Genomic DNA, 26,156 nt, shown 5'->3' with positions numbered 1-26,156 from the left:
TAAGAGCCACTAGAGGTCCCTGCTGTATACAGCTGGCTAAGAGCCACTAGAGGTCCCTGCTGTATACAGCTGGCTAAGAGCCACTAGAGGTCCCTGCTGTATACAGCTGGCTATGACCCACTAGAGGTCCCTGCTGTATACAGCTGGCTAAGACCCACTAGAGTTCCCTGCTGTATACAGCTGGCAAAGAGCCACTAGAGGTCACTGCTGTATACAGCTGGCTAAGAGCCACTAGAGGTCCCTGCTGTATACAGCTGGCTAGAAGCCACTAGAGGTCCCTGCTGTATACAGCTGGCTAAGAGCCACTAGAGGTCCCTGCTGTATACAGCTGGCTAGAAGCCACTAGAGGTCCCTGCTGTATACAGCTGGCTAAGAGCCACTAGAGGTCCCTGCTGTATACAGCTGGCTAGGAGCCACTAGAGGTCCCTGCTGTATACAGATGGCTAGAAGCCACTAGAGGTCCCTGCTGTATACAGCTGGCTAAGAGCCACTAGAGGTCCCTGCTGTATACAGCTGGCTAGAAGCCACTAGAGGTCCCTGCTGTATACAGCTGGCTAAGACCCACTAGAGTTCCCTGCTGTATACAGCTGGCAAAGAGCCACTAGAGGTCCCTGCTGTATACAGCTGGCTAGAAGCCACTACAGGTCCCTGCTGTATACAGCTGGCTAAGAGCCACTAGAGTTCCCTGCTGTATACAGCTGGCTAGGAGCCACTAGAGATCCCTGCTGTATACAGCTGGCTAGGAGCCACTAGAGGTTCCTGCTGTATACAGCTGGCTAGGAGCCACTAGAGGTCCCTGCTGTATACAGATGGCTAGAAGCCACTAGAGGTCCCTGCTGTATACAGCTGGCTAAGAGCCACGAGAGGTCCCTGCTGTATACAGCTGGCTAAGAGCCACTAGAGGTCCCTGCTGTATACAGCTGGCTAGAAGCCACTAGAGGTCCCTGCTGTATACAGCTGGCTAAGAGCCACGAGAGGTCCCTGCTGTATACAGCTGGCTAGAAGCCACTAGAGGTCCCTGCTGTATACAGCTGGCTAGAAGCCACTAGAGGTTCCTGCTGTATACAGCTGGCTAGGAGCCACTAGAGGTCCCTGCTGTACACAGCTGGCTATGAGCCACTAGAGGTCCCTGCTGTATACAGCTGGCTAGAAGCCACTAGAGGTTCCTGCTGTATACAGCTGGCTAGGAGCCACTAGAGGTCCCTGCTGTATACAGATGGCTAGAAGCCACTAGAGGTCCCTGCCCTGCACAGCTGCACAGTCTGTGTGTGTGTGTGTGTGTGTGTGTGTGTGTGTGTGTGTGTGTGTGTGTGTGTGTGTGTGTGTGTGTGTGTGTGTGTGTGTGTGTGTGTGTGTGTGTGTGTGTGTGTGTGTGTGTGTGTACCATACCTACAGTCCTCGCTCTTTTGTCTGCTGATGACAGATTGAAGCACTCTTGGGTCCCTGTGTCAGGTTTATAATACGTCTCAATGTCTATGGAGAACTTCTCTACGAATGGACAGGTATACCTGGAAAGAGAGAGAGGGAGAGAGGGAGAGCGGGAGAGAGGGAGAGAGAGAGTGAGGGAGAGTGGGAGAGAGAGAGGGGGAGAGCGGGAGAGCGGGAGAGAAGGAGAGAGGGAGAGCGGGAGAGAAGGAGAACGGGAGAGAGGGAGAGCGGGAGAGAAGGAGAACGGGAGAGAGGGAGAGTGTGAGAGATGGAGAGCGGGAGAGAAGGAGAGCGGGAGAGAAGGAGAGCGGGAGAGAAGGAGAGAGAGAGTGAGGGAGAGTGGGAGAGAGAGAGGGGGAGAGCGGGAGAGAGGGAGAGAGAGAGTGAGGGAGAGTGGGAGAGAGAGAGGGGGAGAGCGGGAGAGCGGGAGAGAAGGAGAGAGGGAGAGAGGGAGAGCGGGAGAGAAGGAGAACGGGAGAGAGGGAGAGCGGGAGAGAAGGAGAACGGGAGAGAGGGAGAGTGTGAGAGATGGAGAGCGGGAGAGAGGGAGAGAGAGAGTGAGGGAGAGTGGGAGAGAGAGAGGGAGAGAGGGAGAGCGGGAGAGAGGGAGAGAGAGAGTGAGGGAGAGTGGGAGAGAGAGAGGGGGAGAGCGGGAGAGCGGGAGAGAAGGAGAGAGGGAGAGAGGGAGAGCGGGAGAGAAGGAGAACGGGAGAGAGGGAGAGCGGGAGAGAAGGAGAACGGGAGAGAGGGAGAGTGTGAGAGATGGAGAGCGGGAGAGAAGGAGAGCGGGAGAGAAGGAGAGCGGGAGAGAAGGAGAACAGGAGAGAGGGAGAGCGGGAGGAGAAGGAGAGCGGGAGAGAAGGAGAGCGGGAGAGAAGGAGAGCAGGAGAGAGGGAGAGCGGGAGGAGAAGGAGAGTGGGAGAGAAGGAGAGAGGGAGAGCGGGAGAGAAGGAGAGTGGGAGAGAGGGACAGTAAGCAAAGTAGTAAGAGAAGAGAAGGAGGTTGGGGGGTTAGGAGCATGTCTCTCACATATTGTCCTTGTGTAGGGGTGTAGGGTAGGGGTGTAAGGTAGGGGTGTGAGGTAGGTGTGTAGGGATGTGGGGTAGGCGTGTGGGTTAAGGGTGTAAGGTAGGGGTGTAAGGTAGGGGTGTAGGGTAGGGTGTAGGGTAGGGGGGCAAGGTAGGGGTGTAGGGTATGGATGCGGGTCAGGGTGTAGGGTAGAGTTGTAAGGTAGGGGTGTAGGGTAGGGGTGTAGGGCAAGGATGTGGTGTAGGGGTGTAGGGTAGGGGTGTAAGGTAAGGGTGTGGGGTGGGGGTACAAGGTAAGGGTGTGGGGTAGAGGTGCAAGGCAGGGGTGTAATGTAAGGGTGCAGGTTAGGGGTGTACGGCAGGGGTGTAATGTAAGGGTGCAGGTTAGGGGTGTAAGGCAGGGGTGTAATGTAAGGGTGCAGGTTAGGGGTGTAAGGTAGGGGTGCAAGATGGTGCACCAATTTGTAAGTCGCTCTGGATAAGAGCGTCTGCTAAATGACTTAAATGTAAATGTAAATGTAAGATAGGGGTGCGGGGTAGGGGTGTAAGGTAGGTTTGTAAGGTAGGGGTGTAGGGTAGGGGGGTAGGTTAGGGCGGTAGGGTAGGGGTGTAGGGTAGGGGTGTAGGGTCGGGATGCACAACTCCCGGCCTCAGGGCCACAAAGTGCTATGTCTATTGATGTAAGGGCGTGTGTGTTGATGTAAGGGTGTGGGTGTTGATGTAAGAGTGTGTGCATTGATGTAAGGGTGTTTTGATGTAAGGGTGTACTAATGTGTGGGTGTATTGATGTAAGGGTGTGTGTACTGATGTAAGGGTGTGGGTGTTGATGTAAGAGTGTGTGCATTGATGTAAGGGTGTTTTGATGTAAGGGTGTACTAATGTGTGGGTGTATTGATGTAAGGGTGTGTGTACTGATGTAAGGGTGTGTTGATGTAAGGGTGTATTGATGTAAGGGTGTGTTTACTGATGACAGGGTGTACTGATGATAGAGTGTACCGATGTAAGGGTGTGTTTACTGATGTAAGGGTGTGTTTACTGATGTAAGGGTGTACTGATGTAAGTGTGTATTGATGTAAGGGTGTGTTTACTAATGTAAGGGTGTACTGATGTAAGGGTGTACTGATGTAAGGGTGTATTGATGTAAGGGTGTGTTTACTGATGTAAGGGTGTGTTTACTGATGTAAGGGTGTGTTGATGTAAGGATGTACTGGTGTAAGGGTGTGTTGATGTTAGGGCGTGTTTATGTTAGGGGGTACTGATGTAAGGGTGTGTTGATGTAAGGGTGTGTTGATGTTAGGGTGTGTTTATGTTAGGGTGTACTGATGTAAGGGTGTGTTGATGTAAGGGTGTGTTGATTTAAGGGTGTGTTTATGTTAGGGTGTACTGATGTAAGGTTGTGTTGATGTTAGGGTGTGTTTATGTAAGGGTGTATTGATGTAAGGGTGTATTGATGTAAGGGTATACTGATGTAAGGGTGTTCTGATGTAAGGGTGTACTGATGTAAGGGTGTATTGATGTAAGGGTGTGTTGATTTATGGGTGTGTTAATGTTAGGGTGTGTTGATGTAAGGGTGTGTTGATGTAAGGGTGTGTTTACTGATGACAGGGTGTACTGATGATAGAGTGTATTGATGTAAGGGTGTGTTTACTAATGTAAGGGTGTATTGATGTAAGGGTGTATTGATGTAAGGGTGTGTTTACTGATGTAAGGGTGTGTTTACTGATGTAAGGGTGTACTGATGTAAGTGTGTATTGATGTAAGGGTGTGTTTACTAATGTATGGGTGTACTGATGTAAGGGTGTACTGATGTAAGGGTGTATTGATGTAAGGGTGTGTTTACTGATGTAAGGGTGTGTTTACTGATGATAAGTTGTACCGATGTAAGGGTGTGTTGATGGAAAGGTGTACTGATGTAAGGGTGTGTTGATGGAAGGGTGTATTGATGTATGGGTATACTGATGTAAGGGTGTGTTGATGTAAGGGTGTACTGATGTAAGGGTGGACTGATGTAAGGGTATACTGATGTAAGGGTATACTGATGTAATGGTGTAATGATGTAAGGGTGTATTGATGTTAGGGTGTGTTTATGTTAGGGTGTACTGGTGTAAGGGTGTGTTGATGTAAGGGTGTGTTGATGTTAGGGTGTGTTGATGTTAGGGTGTACTGATGTAAGGGTGCGTTGATGTAAGGGTGTGTTGATTTAAGGGTGTGTTTATGTTAGGGTGTACTGATGTAAGGGTGTGTTGATGTTAGGGTGTGTTTATGTAAGGGTGTATTGATGTAAGGGTGTACTGATGTAAGGGTATACTGATGTAAGGGTGTTCTGATGTAAGGGTGTACTGATGTAAGGGTGTATTGATGTAAGGGTGTGTTGATTTATGGGTGTGTTAATGTTAGGGTGTGTTGATGTAAGGGTGTGTTGATGTAAGGATGTGTTGATGTAAGGGTATACTGATGTAAGGGTGTATTGATGTAAGGGTGTATTGATGTTAGGGTGTGTTTATGTTAGGGTGTACTGGTGTAAGGGTGTGTTGATGTTAGGGCGTGTTTATGTTAGGGGGTACTGATGTAAGGGTGTGTTGATGTAAGGGTGTGTTGATGTTAGGGTGTGTTTATGTTAGGGTGTACTGATGTAAGGGTGTGTTGATGTAAGGGTGTGTTGATTTAAGGGTGTGTTTATGTTAGGGTGTACTGATGTAAGGGTGTGTTGATGTTAGGGTGTGTTTATGTTAGGGTGTACTGATGTAAGGGTGTGTTGATGTTAGAGTGTGTTTATGTTAGGGTGTACTGATGTAAGGGTGTGTTGATGTAAGGGTGTGTTTATGTAAAGGTGTACTGATGTAAGGGTGTGTTGATGTAAGGGTGTGTTGATGTAAGGGTGCGTTGATATAAGGGTGTACTGATGGAAGCGTGTATTGATGTAAGGGTGTATTGATGTAAGGATGTGTGTACTGATGTAAGGGTGTGTTGATGTAAGGGTGTATTGATGTAAGGGTGTGTTTACTGATGTAAGGGTGTATTGATGTTAGGGTGTACTGATGTAAAGGTGTGTTGATGTAAAGGTGTGTTGATGTAAGGTGTTAAGGGAATTTTTATCAATGATGACTAATTATGTAATACATTTCAATCAGGACTGACTAATCAGAATACTATTATGTTACTGTATATGTACTAATCCGAATACTATTATGTTACTGTATATGTACTAATCAGAATAATATTATGTTGCTGTATATGTATGAGTTTTCTTTCTTGATCCCAGTACTGAATATAATGTGTGTGAATGTGGTCAAGAGTTAGAACAATGATGGTCTGTTCCTGGGTAGAAATGGATTAACTAAATCTTCAGACGGGCTAGAATGCTTATCTACACCGGAAAACCTTGGCCCAGCAATAAATTATATTAAATTGGTAGGGAGACTAGGTGGGAAGACTTGGGATACTGCCTTTGTACCAGGGTGGGAGACGAGACGGGTTGGTACTGGAACTAATGACGTCATTTTCAGTTTATAACCTGTGGTAACTTGTATCGTGTTCAGTACTCTCGTGAATAAACTCTGCTGATTGACTTTAAGACTGGGCTCTGTCCATTATTATAGAATAAGGGTCTTACAAATCCTTATGAATTGACAGAGTGTTTAATTTTAATTGGGTATTAAAACATAGAGCAATTGAATTCCTTTAATAAAGGGTGTGTTGATGTAAGGGTGTGTGTACTGATGTAAGGGTGTATTGATGTAAGGGTGTGTTGATGTTAGGGTGTGTTGATGTTAGGGTGTACTGATGTAAGGGTGTACTGATGTAAGGGTGTGTTGATGTAAGGGTGTGTCGATGTAAGGGTGTACTGATGTAAGGGTGTGTTGATATAAGGGTGTGTTGATATAAGGGTGTACTGATATAGGGTTGTATTGAGGTAAGGGTATATTGATGTAAGGGTGTGTTTAATAGTGTAAGGGTGTACTGATGTAAGGGTGTATTGATGTAAGGGTGTACTGATGTAAGGGTGTGTTGATGTAAGGGTGTATTGATGATAGTGTGTATTGATGATAGGGTGTACTGATGATAGGGTGTACTGATGATAGGGTGTACCAATGTAAGGGTGTACTGATGATAGGGTGTACGTGTGATAGGGTGTACTGATGATAGGGTGTACCGATGTAAGGGTGTACTGATGTAAGGGTGTACTGATGTAAGGGTGTAATGATGTAAGGGTGTGTTGATGTTAGGGTGTATTGATGTTAGGGTGTGTTGATGTAAGGGTGTATTGATGTTAGGGTGTGTTGATGTAAGGGTTGATGTTAGGGTGTATTGATGTTAGGGTGTGTTGATGTAAGGTGTGTATTGATGTAAGGGTGTACTGATGTAAGGGTGGACTGATGTAAGGGTGTTACAATGTAAGGGTGTACTGATGTAAGGGTGAGTTGATGTAAGGGTGTGTGTACTGATGTAAGAGTATACTGATGTAAGGGTGTACTGATGTAAGGGTGTATTGATGTAAGGGTGTACTGATGTAAGGGTGTGTTGATGTAAGGGTGTATTGATGTTAGGGTGTGTTGATGTTAGGGTGTGTTGATGTAAGGGTGTGTTGATGTAAGGGTGTATTGATGTAAGGGTGTACTGGTGATAGGGTGTACTGATGTAAGGGTGGACTGATGTAAGGGTGTTACAATGTAAGGGTGTACTGATGTAAGGGTGAGTTGATGTAAGGGTGTGTGTACTGATGTAAGATTATACTGATGTAAGGGTGTACTGATGTAAGGGTGTATTGATGTAAGGGTGTATTGATGTAAGGGTGTACTGGTGTAAGGGTGTATTGATGTAAGGGTGTACTGATGTAAGAGTGTGTTGATTTAAGGGTGTGTTGATGTTAGGGTGTACTGATGCAAGGGTGTACTGATGTAAGGGTGTGTTGATGTAAGGGTGTACTGATGTAAGGGTGTATTGATGTAAGGGTGTGTTGATGTAAGGGTGTGTTGATGCAAGGGTGTATTGATGTAAAGGTGTATTGATCTAAGGGTGTGTTGATGTAAGGGTGTGTTGATGTAAGGGTGTGTTGATGTAAGGGTGTGTGTCGATGCATACTGTGTTACTATGTGCGTGTCTTCCCTCTCACCGTGTGCGTGTGTATGGGTAGGCGTTCCAGGACTCCTCCTCCACGCGTAGAGCAGCCTGAGGCAGGATGGAGCAGAACCATGAGGGGATGTGTTTCCCGATGTGATACACCTTGTGTGTGTACTGACCCGACCCGCCTGGACCATCCTCATACGGCTTGTTCTCTAGGATCTCTACCCCACTACCCTCACCACAACTCTCCTCTCGGCTCTTCTTCTGCAAGAGGAGGGGAGAGAGGAAGAAGGGGGAGAGTCAGGGCCTGCTTTTCAGCTGAACAGTTTGAGGCGTACACATACGCACAAACACACACATGCACACATACACGCATAAACACACACACTAACCCACACAGACATACAAACAGTTAGGGTTCGAGACTTTAGCCTCAGCTCAAAGTTTAACGTAGTATAATCACAAAGGTGAACAATTTGCTCAGTTAGGAGCATGCACAGTGAACAAGTGCTCAGTTAGGAGAACAATTTAAAAAAATTCCCCTCTACAAAATATTCCCCTCTTCAAATGTATACCTCCCCCTTTTCTCCCTCCCTCCCTCCCTCCCTCCCTCCCTCCCTCCCTCCCTCCCTCCCTCCCTCCCTCCCTCCCTCCCTCCCTCCCTCCCTCCCTCCCTCCCTCCCTCCCTCCCTCCCTCCCTCCTCCCTCCCTCCCTCCCTCCCTCCACTCGCTAAGCAGTCCTGGCATTCTGGTGATGTATTACCTTTTGTCTTTTCCCATAGATAAGGAGGAGGAGAGAGGGAGGGAGAAAGAGAGAGAGAGAAAGGAGGAGAGAGGGAGGAGAGAGGGAGGAGAGAGGGAGGAGAGAGGGAGGAGAGAGGGATGGTGGAAGTCCTAGTCTACTGCTGCAGTGTACTGACTGCTACTGCAGTAATCAATAGGCTGCACATTGATTATCATGCACCATTCTCTTCCACTACCTACTAGCACTGGTACATGTCTCAGCTGCTACCAGGCCACGGGTGTGTGTGCGCGTGCGTGTGTGTGTGTGTGAGCAGATTTGAACACCGCTCCTCTCATTCCCTATGGCACTCATATCCAAAGCGACTTACAGTGCATTCATCTTAAAATAGCTAGGTAAGACAACCACATATCACAGTCATAAGTACATTTATTTTTTCCTCAATTAAAGTCACAATCAAATAGAATAAAATGTATTTGTCACATCCACATGGTTAGCAAATGTTAATGCTAGTGTAGCGAAATGCTTGTGCTTCTAGTTCCGACCATGCAGTAATATCTAACAAGTAATATAACCTAACAATTCCACAACAACTACCTTATACACACAAGTGTAAAGGAATGAATATCAATGAGTGATGGCCGAACGGCATATGTACATAAAAATATATAAATGAGTGATGGCATTATATGAACATTGTTTTAAAGTGGCTAGCATAGGCAAGATGTAGTAGATGGTATAGAGTACAGTATATACATATGAGATGAGTAATGTAGGGTATGTAAACATTATATATAAAGTGGCTAGTGATAAGTTCATTACATAAATGTTTCCATTATTAAAGTGGCTGGAGTTGAGTCAGTATGTTGGCAGCAGCCACTCAATGTTAATGTCAATATTTAACAGTCTGATGGCCATGAGATAGAAGCTGTTTTTCAGTCTCTCGGTCCCGCTTTGATGCACCTGTACTGACCTCGCCTTCTGGATGATAGCGGGGTGAACAGGCAGTGGCTCGGGTGGTTGTTGTCCTTGATGATCTTTTTGGCCTTCCTGTGACATCGGGTGGTGTAGGTGTCCTGGAGGGCAGGTAGTTGGCACCCGGTGATGCGTTGTGCAGACCTCACTACGCTCTGGAGAGCCTTCCGGTTGTGGGCGGAGCAGTTGCCGTACCAGGCGGTGATACAGCCCGACAGGATGCTCTCGATTGTGCATCTGTAAAAGTTTGTGAGTGTTTTTGGTGACAAGCTGAATTTCTTCACCACGCTGTCTGTGTGGGTGGACCATTTCAGAATGTCTGTGATGTGTACGCCGAGGAACTTAAAAACTCTCCACCCTCTCCACTACTGTCCCGTCAATGTAGATAGGGGGCTGCTCCCTCTGCTGTTTCCTGAAGTCCACGATCATTGTTTTGTTGACATTGAGTGTGAGGTTATTTTCCTGACACCACACGTCGAGGGCCCTCACCTCCTCCCTGTAGTTGTTGGTAATTAAGCCTACCACTGTAGTGTCATCTGCAAACTTGATGATAGAGTTGGAGGCGTGCATCGCCACGCAGTTGTGGGTGGACAGGGAGTACAGGAGAGGGCTGAGAACGCACCCTTGTGTGGACCCAGTTTTGAGGATCAGCGGGGTGGAGATGTTGTTACGTACCCTCACCACCTGGGGGTGGCTCGTCAGGAAGTCCAGGACCCAGTTGCACAGGGCGGGGTCAAGACCCAGGGTCTCGAGCTTAATGACGAGTTTGGAGGGTACTATGGTGTTAAATGCTGAACTGTAATCGATGAACAGCATTCTTACATAGGTATTCCTCTTGTCCAGATGGGATAGGGCAGTGTGCTGTGTGATGACGATTGCGTCATCTGTGGACCTATTGGGGCGGTAAGCAAATTGGAGTGGGTCTAGGGTCTCAGGTAGCGTGGAGGTGATATGGTCCTTGACTAGTCTCCCAAAGCACTTCATGATGATGGAAGTGAGTGCTACAGGGCGGTAGTCATTTAGCTCAATTACCTTAGATTTCTTGGGAACAGGAACAATGGTGGCCCTCTTGAATGTGGGGACAGCAGACCGGGATAGGGATTGATTGAATATGTCTGTAAACACACCAGCCAGCTGGTCTGCGCATGCTCCGAGGACGCGGTCAGGGATGCCTTCTGGGCCTGCAGCCTTGCGAGGGTTAACACGTTTAAATGTTTTACTCACGTTGGCTATAGTGAAGGAGAGTCTGCAGGTTTTGGTAGCGGGCCATGTCAGTGGCACTGTATTGTACTCAAAGCGAGCAAAAAAGTTGTTTAGTCTGTCTGGGAGCAAGACATCCTGGTCCGCGACGGGACTGGTTTTTCTTTTGTAGTCCGAGATTGACTGTAGACCCTGCCACATGTCTGAGCCGTTGAATTGCGACACCACTTTGTCTCTGTACTGACGTTTAGCTTGTTTGATTGCCTTGCGGAGGGAATAGCTACACTGTTTGTATTCGGTCATGTTTCCGGTCACCTTGCACTGATTAAAAGCAGTGGTTTGCACGTTCAGTTTGGTGCGAATGCTGCCATCAATCCATGGTTTCTGGTTGGGGAAGGTTTTAATAGACACTGTGGGTACAACATCATCGATGCACTTGTTAATAAACTCGCACACCGATTCAGCGTATTCATCAATGTTATTGTTCGCCGCAATGCGGAACATATCCCAGTCCATGTGATCGAAGCAATCTTGAAGCGTGGAATCCGATTAGTCGGACCAGCGTTGAACAGACCTGAGTGCGGGAGCTTCCTGTTTTAGTCTCTGTCTATAGGCAGGGAGCAACAAAATGGAGTCGTGGTCAACTTTTCCTAAGGGATGGCGGGGAAGGGCCTTATATGCATCACGGAAGTTAGAATAACAGTGGTCTAGGGTTTTGCCAGCCCTGGTAGCACAATCGATATGATGATAGAATTTGGGGAGCCTTGTTTTCAGATTAGCCTTGTTAAAATCCCTGGCTACAATACATGCAGCCTCAGAATATGTGGTTTCCAATTTACATAGTGTCCAATGAAGTTCTTTCAGGGCCGTCGATGTGTCTGCTTGGGGGGGAATATACACGACTGCGATTATGATCGAAGAGAATTCTCTTGGTAGATAATGCGGTCGGCATTTGATTGTGAGGAATTCTACGTCAGGGGAACAAAAGGACTTGAGTTCCTGTATGTTGTTATGATCACATCACGTGCCTGAGGTAACAATGTAAGAAATAACACATAAAAAAATACTGCATAGTTTCCTAGGAACGAGAAGCGAGGCGGCCATCACTGTCGGCGCCGGAAGTAATTTGTCAGAGCGGGTCACTGCTTTGACATTTGCAGAGAACGACAGGGACACCACGCCACTCCAGAGACGCCATGGAGTTGTCAACCGTGATGTAGAAGTCTTGTAGCGGGCAGGCCTTCCCCCGGGAGGAAGAGCAGCTCCGTCTTGTCGAGGTTGAGCTTGAGGTGGTGGGCCGACATCCAAGCTGAGATATCTGCCAGACACGCAGAGATGCATGTCACCACCTGGGTGTCAGAAGGCGTGAAGGAGAAAAGTAGTTGAGTGTCATCTGCATAGCAATGATAGGGGAGACCATGTGATGATATGACGGAGCCGAGTGACTTGTTTTATAGAGAAAAGAGGAGAGGGCCTAGAACAGAGCTCTAGGGAGTACGTGGTGCAGACACAGATCCTCTCCATGTCACCAGATCTGATGGTTCATGGTGTCGAAGGCAGCAGATAGATCTAGGAGGATGAGAACAGAGGAGAGAGAGTCAGCTTTGGCAGTGCGGAGAGCCTCTGTGACAGAGAAGAGCGGTCTCTGGTAGACTAGGAGACAGATGGCGGACCCTGTAAATAAGCCCAGTGAATTATTATGCTCCTGTGGGGGAGGTATGGAGGATTAGATACACAGTAACACGCCACTCTTACTAAAAGGCTTTCTCTGAGACCACAGGGCTGCTTCTGAAATGGCACCCTGTCCATATCTAGTGCATTGCTTTTGATGGGCCCTGGACAGAAGTAGTGCACTATGTAGGGAATAGGGTGCCATTTGGGAGACACAGGGTCTGACAAAGCACCAGAAGTAAGAAGGTCATGATACCGCGGTCAACTTGGGAAACTGTAGCAGACGGATCCTTTTCATGTCTGTTTAATCCAACTGAAGCTGGGTTACCCATCACGCGGTCATATTCAGCTTAACCACTTCTGTGACCCTTACTTGATACAATACGTGCCTTGAGCATAAGAAAAGCACTATTAAAAAATATTCATCATTATAAGAAATAGTATAGAAATAGAGTAGAATAGAAATAGAGTGTAACAGAGACACACTGCAGAATGAGGGTCCACATAAGTCTCACTATTACCATGTAGCCGCCAGGTTTCCCAAATGGCACCCTATTTCCTAAATAGTGCACTATTTTTGTAAAAGTAGTGCTCTGTATAGGGAATAGGGTGCCATTTCGGTCATATCCTTTCTCTCATTCTGTAGATATGAGATGGGTTTTAGGGAGTGGTGAGAAGTGAAGGTCGTAAGAGGCAGTGGAAATTGCAGTAATTTAGCAGGTAATCTAGTTTAGGAGCAGAGGCCTTACATTATCCTCCCCACCCCTCTGAAGGGCTCTACTACAGGGAACAGAGAGCATTAGCTGCTTAATATGATAAACTCAGAGAGCATCAAGGCTCGGTTTGGGAGTTAGTAAGTCATTATACTGTACAGCGTAAAGGCACCTTAATAAGGAAATGTTAGATACTATTAAGACAGCTCAAAGGGAGACGTTTACAGTTTTTCTCAATTGCTAAAACACTAAAACCCATTGGCTGAACAAAGCTCTCAGTTGCCTGGACTCATTTAGCTAATTATGCAGTCTGTTGTCAATACCTTAAACCATTTCACATGGTAAAACACAATTTGCAGATCTCACTTAGACTTTTCAGCAAAACTCTAAACACATTCTCATTCTCAAAACACATTCTGCACTCTAATGCACATGTCATTCATACTGGCAAACACAAATGGCAACAATCAAATACAAATAGAGAACATATGTCATTGATTGAACACAACCACTCAAAATAGATTTAACCTGTTTCAAATGATGTGACACAACCAATATAAGCCAGTTCAGAGAGCAAACAGGTTGTTGAAGGTGGGAAGGAGAAAGTCTGAGAATGGATACTGTAGTACAGTGCATTGTAGGATGTATGCTGTACAATGGATGAATTGTATGGCCCTGAACATTGTGCTTTCCATTTATTAACAGTACTGACTGCTCAATAGATTTTGACTGGTTGCAGGTTCATATCAACAAAGAACAAGAATTACAGTATCACAGAGACAAAGGACAAGTTTGTGAGATGCAGGGTACAGTACTGTAAAAATAGGGGTACAAGGAGGAGGAAGAACAAAAAACAAAATTGCAAAGAGCAAAGCAGTAATTTCTGATCAATTTTGAGCTACTATGATAGAACATGTTTTCGTGAATATTTTTTCGTGAATATTTTTTTAGATAAAAAATGTACTTCTCCCTGAGAATTGTATGTTTTGAACAATGGGTTTTCTATTTTTTGGTGTATTGTTCACTGACTGCTTGAGAGTGTATATCATTTTGATCACTTTGTTTATGATTTGAGAGCAGTGTTTGATTTTGAACACAGGTAAAACTGTTTTGAGGCGAATGTTTCATTTTGCAAGAGGAGTCAGAGGTTATGTAAATATTGCTTGAAGATGAGGTTTTGTGTTGAATGTTTTCAGGAAATGGAACTAGGTTTCAGAAATTGTGTTTTAGCAATTGAGAAAAACTGTAATGCTGGAACACACATACAGTGCCTTGCGAAATTATTCGGCCCCCTTGAACTTTGCGACCTTTTGCCACATTTCAGGCTTCAAACATAAAGATATAAAACTGTATTTTTTTGTGAAGAATCAACAACAAGTGGGACACAATCATGAAGTGGAACTTTTTTAACAAATCAAGAACTGAAAAATTGGGCGTGCAAAATTATTCAGCCCCTTTACTTTCAGTGCAGCAAACTCTCTCCAGAAGTTCAGTGAGGATCTCTGAATGATCCAATGTTGACCTAAATGACTAATGATGATAAATACAATCCACCTGTGTGTAATCAAGTCTCCGTTATAAATGCACCTGCACTGTGATAGTCTCAGAGGTCCGTTAAAAGCGCAGAGAGCATCATGAAGAACAAGGAACACACCAGGCAGGTCCGAGATACTGTTGTGAAGAAGTTTAAAGCCGGATTTGGAAACAAAAAGATTTCCCAAGCTTTAAACATCCCAAGGAGCACTGTGCAAGCGATAATATTGAAATGGAAGGAGTATCAGACCACTGAAAATCTACCAAGACCTGGCCGTCCCTCTAAACTTTCAGTTCATACAAGGAGAAGACTGATCAGAGATGCAGCCAAGAGGCCCATGATCACTCTGGATGAACTACAGAGATCTACAGCTGAGGTGGGAGACTCTGTCCATAGGACAACAATCAGTCGTATATTGCACAAATCTGGCCTTTATGGAAGAGTGGCAAGAAGAAAACCATTTCTTAAAGATATCCATAAAAAGTGTTGTTTAAAGTTTGCCACAAGCCACCTGGGAGACACACCAAACATGTGGAAGAAGGTGCTCTGGTCAGATGAAACCAAAATTGAACTTTTTGGCAACAATGCAAAACGTTATGTTTGGCGTAAAAGCAACACAGCCCATCACCCTGAACACAACATCCCCACTGTCAAACATGGTGGTGGCAGCATCATGGTTTGGGCCTGCTTTTCTTCAGCAGGGACAGGGAAGATGGTTAAAATTGATGGGAAGATGGATGGAGCCAAATACAGGACCATTCTGGAAGAAAACCTGATGGAGTCTGCAAAAAACCTGAGACTGGAACGGAGATTTGTCTTCCAACAAGACAATGATCCAAAACATAAAGCAAAATCTACAATGGAATGGTTCAAAAATAAACATATCCAGGTGTTAGAATGGCCAAGTCAAAGTCCAGACCTGAATCCAATCGAGAATCTGTGGAAAGAACTGAAAACTGCTGTTCACAAATGCTCTCCATCCAACCTCACTGAGCTGTTTTGCAAGGAGGAATGGGAAAAAAATTCAGTCTCTCGATGTGCAAAACTGATAGAGACATACCCCAAGCGACTTACAGCTGTAACCGCAGCAAAAGATGGCACTACAAAGTATTAACTTAAGTGGGCTGAATAATTTTGCACGCCCAATTTTTCAGTTTTTGATTTGTTAAAAAAGTTTGAAATATCCAATAAATGTCGTTCCACTTCATGATTGTGTCCCACTTGTTTTTGATTCTTCACAAAAAAATACAGTTTTATATCTTTATGTTTGAAGCCTGAAATGTGGCAAAAGGTCGCAAAGTTCAAGGGGGCCGAATACATTCGCAAGGTTCTGTACATGCATGCACACACACACACACACACACACACACACACACACACACACACACACACACACACACACACACACACACACACACACACACACACACACACACACACACACACACACACACACACACACACACACACACACACACACACACACAACGTCTGCGGCGCTGTCTGCTCTCACTGCAGGAGCAGCACACCAGGTGACATCACGCCTGCCCTGATACACACAATCACCCCCACACATACACCTACCCACAAACATACACACACCCTGAGAGAGAGAGAGAGAGAGAGAGAGAGAGAGAGAGAGAGAGAGAGAGAGAGAGAGAGAGAGAGAGAGAGAGAGAGAGAGAGAGATCTGGACCTGAGAAGTGCTTTCAGGGAAAACAGGACAGAAAGTGAGAGATTGATGAAGAGCCCAAGGAACTAAGGGTGTGTCTAGGCGGGGTACATCTATTGGCATATATTTGAAAATACTAAATTACAGATATTGATTTTTGAAATACTACATGCATCTGATCCCAGGTCTAACCCTAACCCAGGTTTGGTCCTATAGAGGTATTTGAAATTATGTTTTTTTAAATAGTTTCGGCCATTTTTATGAAGTTATTGGAAAATACATTAAAATACTTAAAGTAGAAATAGCTGATTTGGTCCCATTATATTTTTTTAAAAATACACAGAAAAAAAGTATTTTAATAACAAATAATTAAATACGCATGTATTTGATCCAGGTTTGCTCCTCTCGTCTTCTCTCCTTGTCTTCTCTTTGAAAAAGGAGGATAGGTGGAAAAAAACTCCATGTTGGAGGCCTACTAGGAATCTGCTTCCACCTGTCCTGCAGTTTGACAACAGTGAAGGGGAAGAAAGAGAGTTGAGAAGAGGAAGCCACTGTAAACTACTGAGATGCACCAAGTCTATTAAATGGTGCTTGTAAGAGTAAAGAAAGACAGAGAAGTGTTGAAAGAGAGAAAACATTGAACAGAGAATCTCAGCTCGAAGATTGAATGTTTTGTGCTGAGAGGAAGAGTGAAGCCAAGTCACCAAGGACCAGAAGACAACTAGAAAAATAAGAAATCAACAACAAAAAGAAAAAGGAAAAAGTCGAGGGAGACAAAAGAGAGTTCCTTGGTTACAGAATCTGAGCCTGAGGACATGCATGGAGGGACAGGGAGTGTCAGCCCGGGGGCAGAACGAAAATAAATTATAACTAAAAGCAGAAAGAAAAGAAATTATAACTAAAATGACTGAATGGAAAAGAAAGATAGAAATAAAGAAAGAAAATGGGAAAATAAATTAATGTGTGCAAGTAATGGTGGCAGCATGCTGTGTTGGGCTGGGAGCTGAGAGGTCTGAGGTCTGATGTTGGGCTGGGAGCTGAGAGGTCTGAGGTCTGATGTTGGGCTGGGAGCTGAGTGGTCTGAGGTCTGATGTTGGGCTGGGAGCTGAGAGGTCTGAGGTCTGATGTTGGGCTGGGAGCTGAGAGGTCTGAGGTCTGATGTTGGGCTGGGAGCTGAGTGGTCTGAGGTCTGATGTTGGGCTGGGAGCTGAGAGGTCTGAGGTCTGATGTTGGGCTGGGAGCTGAGAGGTCTGATGTTGGGCTGGGAGCTGAGAGGTCTGATGTAGGACTGGAAGCTGAGAGGTCTGAGGTCTGTTGTAGAGCTGGAAGCTGAGAGGTCTGAGGTCTGTTGTAGGGCTGGAAGCTGAGAGGTCTGAGGTCTGATGTAGGGCTGGGAGCTGAGAGGGCTGAGGCCTGATGTAGGGCTGGAAGCTGAGAGGTCTGAGGCCTGATGTAGGGCTGGGAGCTGAGAGGTCTGAGGTCTGTTGTAGGGCTGGAAGCTGAGAGGTCTGAGGTCTGTTGTAGGGCTGGAAGCTGAGAGGTCTGAGGTCTGATGTAGGGCTGGAAGCTGAGAGGTCTGAGGTCTGATGTAGAGCTGGGAGCTGGGAGCTGAGAGGGCTGAGGCCTGATGTAGGGCTGGAAGCTGAGAGGTCTGAGGTCTGATGTAGGGCTGGAAGCTGAGAGGTCTGAGGTCTGATGTAGGGCTGGAAGCTGAGAGGTCTGAGGTCTGATGTTGGGCTGGGAGCTGAGAGGTCTGAGGTCTGATGTAGGGCTGGAAGCTGAGAGGTCTGAGGTCTGATGTAGGACTGGAAGCTGAGAGGGCAGAGGCCTGATGTAGGGCTGGGAGCTGAGAGGTCTGATGTCTGATGTCTGATGTAGGGCTGGGAACTGAGAGGTCTGATGTCTGATGTAGGGCTGGAAGCTGAGAGGTCTGAGGTCTGATGTAGGGCTGGAAGCTGAGAGGTCTGAGGTCTGATGTAGGGCTGGGAGCTGAGAGGTCTGATGTAGGGCTGGAAGCTGAGAGGGCTGAGGTCTGATGTAGGGCTGGGAGCTGAGAGGGCAGCAGAGACTCAGAGCGTCACAGAAATACTAATCTATTGGCCTGAATCATTTATATGATACGCTAAGGTTAGCAAACACACACACACCGACACAAAAACATACACACACACACAGCAAAAACTCTGGTTATCAAGGTTTACCCTGCAGAGTCTCTTCCAGCCTCTTCCAGCCTACTTCATCCCAAGGAAACCAGGGCTGTTTGGGCCTAGTATGTGACCAATAAGTAGTAGTAATGTATGAATATGTACGTATATGAAGTATACGTAGAATGTATGCACACATGACTGTAAGTCGCTTTGGATAAAAGCGTCTGCTAAATGGCATATATATATATATATATATATATATACACATGTATATATATATATATATATATATATATATATATATATATATATATATATATATATATATATATATATATATATATATATATATATATATATATATATATATATATATATATATATATATATATATATATATATACATATATATATATATATATATATATATATATATATATATATATATATATATATATATATATATATATATATATATATATATATATACATATATATATACATATATACATATATACATATATATACATATATATGAAGTCTTTCACATAGACATACTGAATAGGATCAGCATGAGGTGGCTCTCCATCCAGCTGCATCATTTGTCCAAGCTTTTCTCCCAGTGTTTTGTCTCTAATTTGGTGTTATGACGTTTCAGTATAGCATACACACAGGAAGACACCCTATCCAATCGAAAGGATAACAAAATCAGCAGCATAGCGTTGTCATGGAAACACTGACTGTATCATCGTGACTTCTCCTCATTCTCCGTTTCCCTCCATCTCAATGCCTTCCTCTGTCTCTCTCTTCCTCCGTGTGTCACTTTCCATCAGTATCTTTCTCTGTCTCTCTGCCAGTCTCTCTTTCTGATTGTCTTCCGCCAACCCTCCTCCCTCTCTATCTGCTCCCCCAACCCTCCTCCCTCTCTACCTGCTCCCCTAATCCTCTTCCCTCTCTACCTACTCCCCCAACCCTCCTCCCTCTCTACCTGCTCCCCCAATCCTCCTCCTCCCTCTCTATCTGCTCCCCCAACCCTCCTCTCTCTCTACCTGCTCCCCCATCCTCCCTCTCTACCTGCTCCCCCAATCCTCCTCCTCCCTCTCTACCTACTCCCCCATCCTCCTACCTCTCTACCTGCTCCCCCATCCTCCTCCCTCTCAACCTGCTCCCCCATCCTCCTCCCTCTCTACCTACTCCCCCAATATTCCTCCTCCCTCTCTATCTGCTCCCCTCTCCATCTCCTTCCCCCAACTCTCCCCTCTCTCCCAAGTCAGTATTTCTCACTACAAACAATTGATGACAGACACTGCCATGCTGCTGTTGATGACATCGGCAGCTCAGCTGTGACGCTACCCTGATGGATAGAGAGACGGAGTGTGTAAGGTTTACTACGTTTACATTAACAAAGTATATACTGTATGTTTTTTATTGTCACAGACACCAGATAGGTGCAGTGTTGTTTTACAGGGTCAGCCATAGTAGCACGGTGCCCCTGGAGCAAGTTAGGATTAAGTGTGTTGCTCAGGGGCATATCAACAGATTTTGAAACTTGCCGGCTTGGTTATTCAACACGGCGACCTTTTGGTAGGAGCTGCATCCAGTGTTGGTCTAGCAGACTGTGTTTACTTCCATTAGGGGTCACCAGGTGACCTAATCACCCATAATCCTCTAGGATTATGTCTTGGGGTCAAATCACTGTCCTAGGTGAGATTTGCTCTTGAGGAGTAGTAACAGTAACAGAGTTCCGTTACATTCATATTGTCCACAACAACAGCGTGCCAATGCTTTTCTCCACTACACCCAGAATTTGGTTTTATTTGTGTGTGTTTAGTCTCAATAAAACATGGTCCATAAGCATATGGAGAGTCAGCTGGCCTGAGACAGCTCACATTAACCTAGTGACCTGAACTATAAGACACGAACTCAACCTGACACCATGTTACACACACACACACACACACACACACACACACACACACACACACACACACACACACACACACACACACACACACACACACACACACACACACACACACACACACACACACACACACACACACACACACACACACACACACACACATACACAAAAACAAGCAAGAACGCACAAACACACACACAGCTCAACTCACCACCTATAATGCAGGGTCAGTAGGGCTCTTGGGTCACGGGTACAATTTGCTGACTCTGACCTAGACCACTGTTTTAGGATGATGTTATATCCCATATATGCTACGTGATGCACTGTGTGCAATATGAAGAGTTTTATTTCAAAATAAATCAATTTTCAGAAATGTTGGTAAATTAGCTTTCACTGTTAAAAAAAATGAGGAAAGAGATTGGTGTTGTCACACCCTGACCATAGTTTGCTTTGTATGTTTCTATGTTTTATTTGGTCAGGGTGTGATCTGAGTGGGCATTCTATGTTGTGTGTCTAGTTTGTCTGTTTCTGTGTTTGGCCTGATATGGTTCTCAATCAGAGACAGGTGTTCGTCATTGTCTCTGATTGGGAACCATATTTAGGTAGCCTGTTTGGTGTTGGGTTTTGTGGGTGATTGTCTCCTGTGTCAGTGTTTGTTCCACACGGGACTGTTTCGGGTTCACACGGTTGTTGTTTTTGTAGTTTATTCATGTATAGTTTTCTTATTAAAAAAACAAAAATGAATTTCAACCACGCTGCATTTTGGTCCTCCTCTCCTTCGACGGAAGAATCCTGTTACAGATGTGTTTTTTCACTATCTAATCATGGCATGGGGTTGTTCAATGACAGACATGTATTTGTTCAGAGAGATAAATCATATATTTTTTTTGCAAAATGCTATATATCCACTTAACTCTCAGAGGAATACAAAGTATTGCTAGGTTTTACAGAGTCAAATGTAACTAATAACTCAATTTTTAACAAAGAACTCTACAAATGAGACATTTGTGCCAATAATATTTAATTGTGTATACCGTACCAGTAAAGTTTGGACACTTACTCATTCAAGGGTTTCTCTTTATTTTTACTATTTTCTACATTGTAGAATAATAGTGAAGACATCAAAACTATGAAATAACACATGGGATCATGTAGTAACCAAAAAAGTGTTAAACAAATCAAAATATATTTTAGATTCTTCAAAGTAGCTACGCTTTGCCTCAATGACAGCTTTGCACACTCTTGGCATTCTCTCCATCATAAGGAATGCTTTTCCAATAGTCTTCAAGAAATTCCCACATATGCTGAGCACTTGTTGGCTGTGTTTCCTTCAGTCTGCGGTCCAAACAATCTCAATTGGGTTGAGGTCACGTGACTAGGGTGGCCAGGTCATCTGATGCTGCAGTCCATCACTCTCCTTGTTCAAATAGCCCTTACACAGGCTGGAGGTGTGTTTTGGGTCATTGTCCTGTTGAAAAACAAATGATAGTCCCACTAAGCGCAAACCAGATGGGATGTTGTGGTGTTGCAGAATGCGGTGGTAGCCATGCTGGTTAAGTGTGCCTTGAATTCTGAATAAATCACTGTCACCAGCAAAGCACCCCCACACCATCACACTTCCTCCTCCATGCTTCACGGTGGAAACCACACATGCAGAAATAATCCGTTCACCTACTCTGCGCCTCACAAAGACACAGCTGTTGGAACCAAAAATCTCACATTTGGACTCATCAGACCAAAGGACACTGGTTTAATGCCCATTGCTCATGTTTGGCCCAAGCAAGTCTCTTATTCTTATTGGTGTCCTTTAGTAATGGTTTCTTTGCAGACATTTGACCATGAAGGCCTGATTCGCCCAGTCAGAAGCATTCATTTGGGCTGCAATCTGAGGTGCAGTTAACTATTCTGAAGTTATCATCTGCAGCAGAGTTAACTCTGGGTTTTCCTTTCCTGTGGTGGTCCTCATGAGAGACAGTTTCATCATAGCGCTTGGTGGTTTATGCGACTGCACTTTGAAACTTTCAAAGTTATTGACATTTTCCAGATTGACTGATTGTCATGTCTTAAGTGAAGCTGTTCTAACCATAATATGGACTTGGTCTTTTACAAAATAGGGTTATCTTCTGTATACCACCCCTAACTTGTCACAACACATCTGATTTTCTCAAACGCATAAAGAAGGAAAAAAATTCCACAAATGAACTTTTAACAAGGCACACCTGTTAATAATTTAAATGCATTGTAGGTGACTACCACATGAAGCTAGTTGAGAGAATGCTAAGTGTGCAAAGCTGTCATCAAGAAAAAGGGTGGCTACTTTGAAGAATCTCAAATATAAAATATATTTTGATTTAACACTTTTTTGGTTATATGATTCAATGTGTTATTTCCTGTTTTTGATGTCTTCATTATTATTCTACAATGTAGAAAATAGTAAAAATAAAGAAACCCTGGAATGAGTAGGGGTGTCAACTTTTGAATTGTAATATATATGATTTTGTAATTAAATACATTAATTTGAGATCTGTATGTGAAACTTTTATATTTGACATTTTAGTCATTTAGCAGATGCTCTTACCTAGAGAAACTTACAGTAAGTGCATTCATCTTAAGATGGCTAGGTGAGAGGATCACATGTCACAGTCAAATATACAAGATACCAACATTTCATTCCAGCCAAACAATGGATATATAGTGTTTTTGTGTATGAAAATGTTTTGTTTTTTTACATCTAAAATCTGTTACTTAAAAATCTGAATAGATATATTTTACACACACGAAGGTGCTCATAAGCAATCATTTCTGAAAAGACACAAATGTGAAAAATGTGTGGATATTCACCAGTGTTTTGGAAATAAACTCTTCATATGTTGTATTGCATGCTGCGTGTTAGCCATGCTATGCTAGGTAATGTATTCTGCCTGCTGCGTGTTAGCCATGCTATGCTAGGTAATGTATTCTGCCTGCTGCGTGTTAGCCATGCTATGCTAGGTAATGTATTCTGCCTGCTGCGTGTTGTATTTCAGTATGTATGCTAGCCAGTAGCCACCCACCTGGATCATGTAGAGCTGGGCGATGCGGTACTCTTCCACGCTCATAGGCATGGGGATCCGATACTCCTTGATCAGCATGGTAGCTAGGTGGTGGGGTGGCACAGGGGGGGCCAGAGGGTCGTCTCAACGAGCCGCTCTACCCAAGCAGCAGCAGCATCATCAAACAGCCGGGATGGAACACATTACGGTTCAGACCTGTAGGTGAACAGAAGAGACACATACCTGAGTTAACACTGGGTGAGAGGAAACTCGTATCATGTAATACTTGATTGGGTCAAGTAAATGTGGTGAGAACAGTCTTAGAAGATGTCTGTGTGATGACACACGTATGCAAGGGTAAGACTATGAAGACTACAAAAAAAAACTTCCCTGAACCAACACTTGCTCTTGACTACCCCCTTTAAAGATCTGACTTTGCTGATAGCTACATTATTGGGGAAAGTGTATTCCCTATGCCTGTGATATGTAGCTGTCCCACCTAGCTACCTTAAGATGAATGCACTAACAGTAAGTCTCTCTGGATAAGAACATCTGCTAAATGAATAAAATGTTTAAAAAACTACTGCTAATCTTGACAAGAGACTTACATCTGAAGTGAATACAAAACTGAATTACATATTTTACTTAACTTGGCAAGTCAGAACAAATTCTTAATTTCAATGACTGCTTCGGAAAAGACATTGCCTTGTTCAGGGGCAGAACAACAGGTTTTTACCTTGTCAGCTCAGGCAAACTTTTGGTTCCTAGTCCAACGCTCTAACGAAGACAACACTTCTTCTCCAAATCCTGTGTGTATGTCAGTCAACGTTCAGCCCTGCACCAGACATATCAAAACCTTTACTTACATTTAATATCTGATTTATTACAAGTTATTCCACGCTATATCCAGGTACATCAAACGTTCCAGTAACGTCCAAACTAAATCCCAATAGTCAAAGTCCCTATTCGCTGTATATGTAATGTCAGTCTGCTAAACAACGTGATTCCACCATCGCCAAGTCCCAGGCATCAAGCAGAAACATCCAGTCAACATCCAACCAGTCAAATCAAAATAATGCCAAAACAAAGTCCAAACAATGTTTCCTCCAGTAGACAGTACAAGTCTGATCAAGCGATTAAGGCAGCATGACAACACACACAGACACTCTCACAGGGACGAGTTTAGTACGTCACATGACTGAGGGAGCTTAGTGTAAGAGGGATTAAATACGCAGCATCACACAACTCTGTCTTATTTTTATTTTACAGGGACAGTGCACATTAATCAACATTAATATTACAGTAATGCAACATCCATGTAAATGTGTCAGGGTTACCCAAAAGTTTATTTGCACCTGTAGTCCCTGGGCAGGTAAGTGCTGCCCAGGGACTACAGCCACAATACAAATATTATCTAAAAACAATACAAAATAAAATATTTCTATCTCCTTCCCCCAACTCTCCCCTCTCTCCCAAGTCAGTATTTCACGCTACAAACAATTGATGACAGACACTGCCATGCTGCTGTTGATGACATCGGCAGCTCAGCTGTGACGCTACCCTGATGGATAGAGAGACGGAGTGTGTGTGCGTAAGGTTTACTACGTTTACATTAAGTATATACTGCATATTTTTTATTGTTGGACACCATATAGGTGCAGTGTTGTTTTACAGGGTCAGCCATAGTAGCACGGTGCCCCTGGAGCAAGTTAGGATTAAGTGTGTTGCTCAGGGGCATATCAACAGATTTTGAATCTTGCCGGCTTGGTTATTCAACACGGCGACCTTTGGTAGGAGCTGCAACCAGTGTTGGTCTAGCAGACTGTGTTTACTCCGTTAGGGGCCACCAGGAGACCTAATCACCCATAATCCTCTAGGATTATGTCTTGGGGTCAAATCACTGTCCTAGGTGAGATTTGCTCTTGAGGAGTAGTAACAGTAACAGTTCCGTTACATTCATATTGTCCACAACAGCGTGCCAATGCTTTTCTCCACTACCCTAAGAACTTGGTTTTATTTGTGTGTGAGAAAAGAGGGAGAGATGGGAGAGAGGGGGTGGAAGGCTGCCTGAGGGGGAGAGCATGTAAGGGAGGACCCAGACAGAGAGAGAGATAGAGATAGGGAGAGAGGTATAGAACTAGAGATAGGGAGAGAGCGAAAGGAGTAGAGTTAAACGGGATAAGACTGGGTGTATAGAGCATTCTGGATGCTAAGAATGTGAAAGTATGTCAATGGCTTAAAATGATTGCCGTCCAAAGAAGGCATCAGCTATTGTCGTTAGCTTAACAGAATTCGCCCCTCCCCATGATTGTTTCATGTCATTGGCTTAAAACGATTCCACGGCCCAACAATGTGATACGTCATTGGTTTAAAATGATTCTTATTACAGTTCATTATGAGAGCAGCTGCTCTAACGTAGGTTAAATTTGATAACACACACACTCACAAACGCACAGCTTCACACACACGCACACTATTATATTTTGTCAATAACAGCTGGTGCATGATGTCTAATATTTAAAAAGTCAAGGTATTGTTCGCCTGAGGTAGAGTACGTCAAGATAAGCTGTAGACTCCCTAAGTTTGTGAGTGCTTTTGGTGACAAGCCAAATTTCTTCAGCCTCCTGAGGTTGAAGAGGCGCTGCTGCGCCTTCTTCACGACGCTGTCTGTGTGAGTGGACCAATTCAGTTTGTCTGTGATGTGTATGCCGAGGAACTTAAAACTTGCTACCCTCTCCACTACTGTTCCATCGATGTGGATAGGTGTGTTCCCTCTGCTGTTTCCTGAAGTCCACAATCATCTCCTTAGTTTTGTTGACGTTGAGTGTGAGGTTATTTTCCTGACACCACACTCCGAGGGCCCTCACCTCCTCCCTGTAGGCCGTCTCGTCGTTGTTGGTAATCAAGCCTACCACTGTTGTGTCGTCCGCAAACTTGATGATTGAGTTGGAGGCGTGCGTGGCCACGCAGTCGTGGGTGAACAGGGAGTACAGGAGAGGGCTCAGAACGCACCCTTGTGGGGCCCC

General features: G+C 44.6%; 1 protein-coding gene across 1 annotated transcript in view; it reads right to left on the bottom strand.

The window, feature by feature from the left end:
- The window catches only part of LOC123999533 (membrane-associated phosphatidylinositol transfer protein 2-like), a 100,172-nt gene that overhangs the window by 43,626 nt on the left and 30,390 nt on the right, over nt 1-26,156 (bottom strand). The window contains 4 exon segments of the mRNA XM_046305415.1: nt 1,390-1,508; nt 7,570-7,784; nt 23,152-23,346; nt 23,867-23,965. Of these exon segments, the coding sequence (XP_046161371.1) occupies nt 1,390-1,508; nt 7,570-7,784; nt 23,152-23,229 (412 nt within the window). The 5' untranslated portion in view covers nt 23,230-23,346; nt 23,867-23,965.

Source organism: Oncorhynchus gorbuscha, linkage group LG16 (genome assembly GCF_021184085.1).
Source record: "Oncorhynchus gorbuscha isolate QuinsamMale2020 ecotype Even-year linkage group LG16, OgorEven_v1.0, whole genome shotgun sequence".
Taxonomy (NCBI): Eukaryota; Metazoa; Chordata; class Actinopteri; order Salmoniformes; family Salmonidae; genus Oncorhynchus; species Oncorhynchus gorbuscha.
The sequence above is the reverse complement of the archived record's forward strand: the minus strand, read 5'-3'. Positions and strand labels throughout refer to the sequence as shown.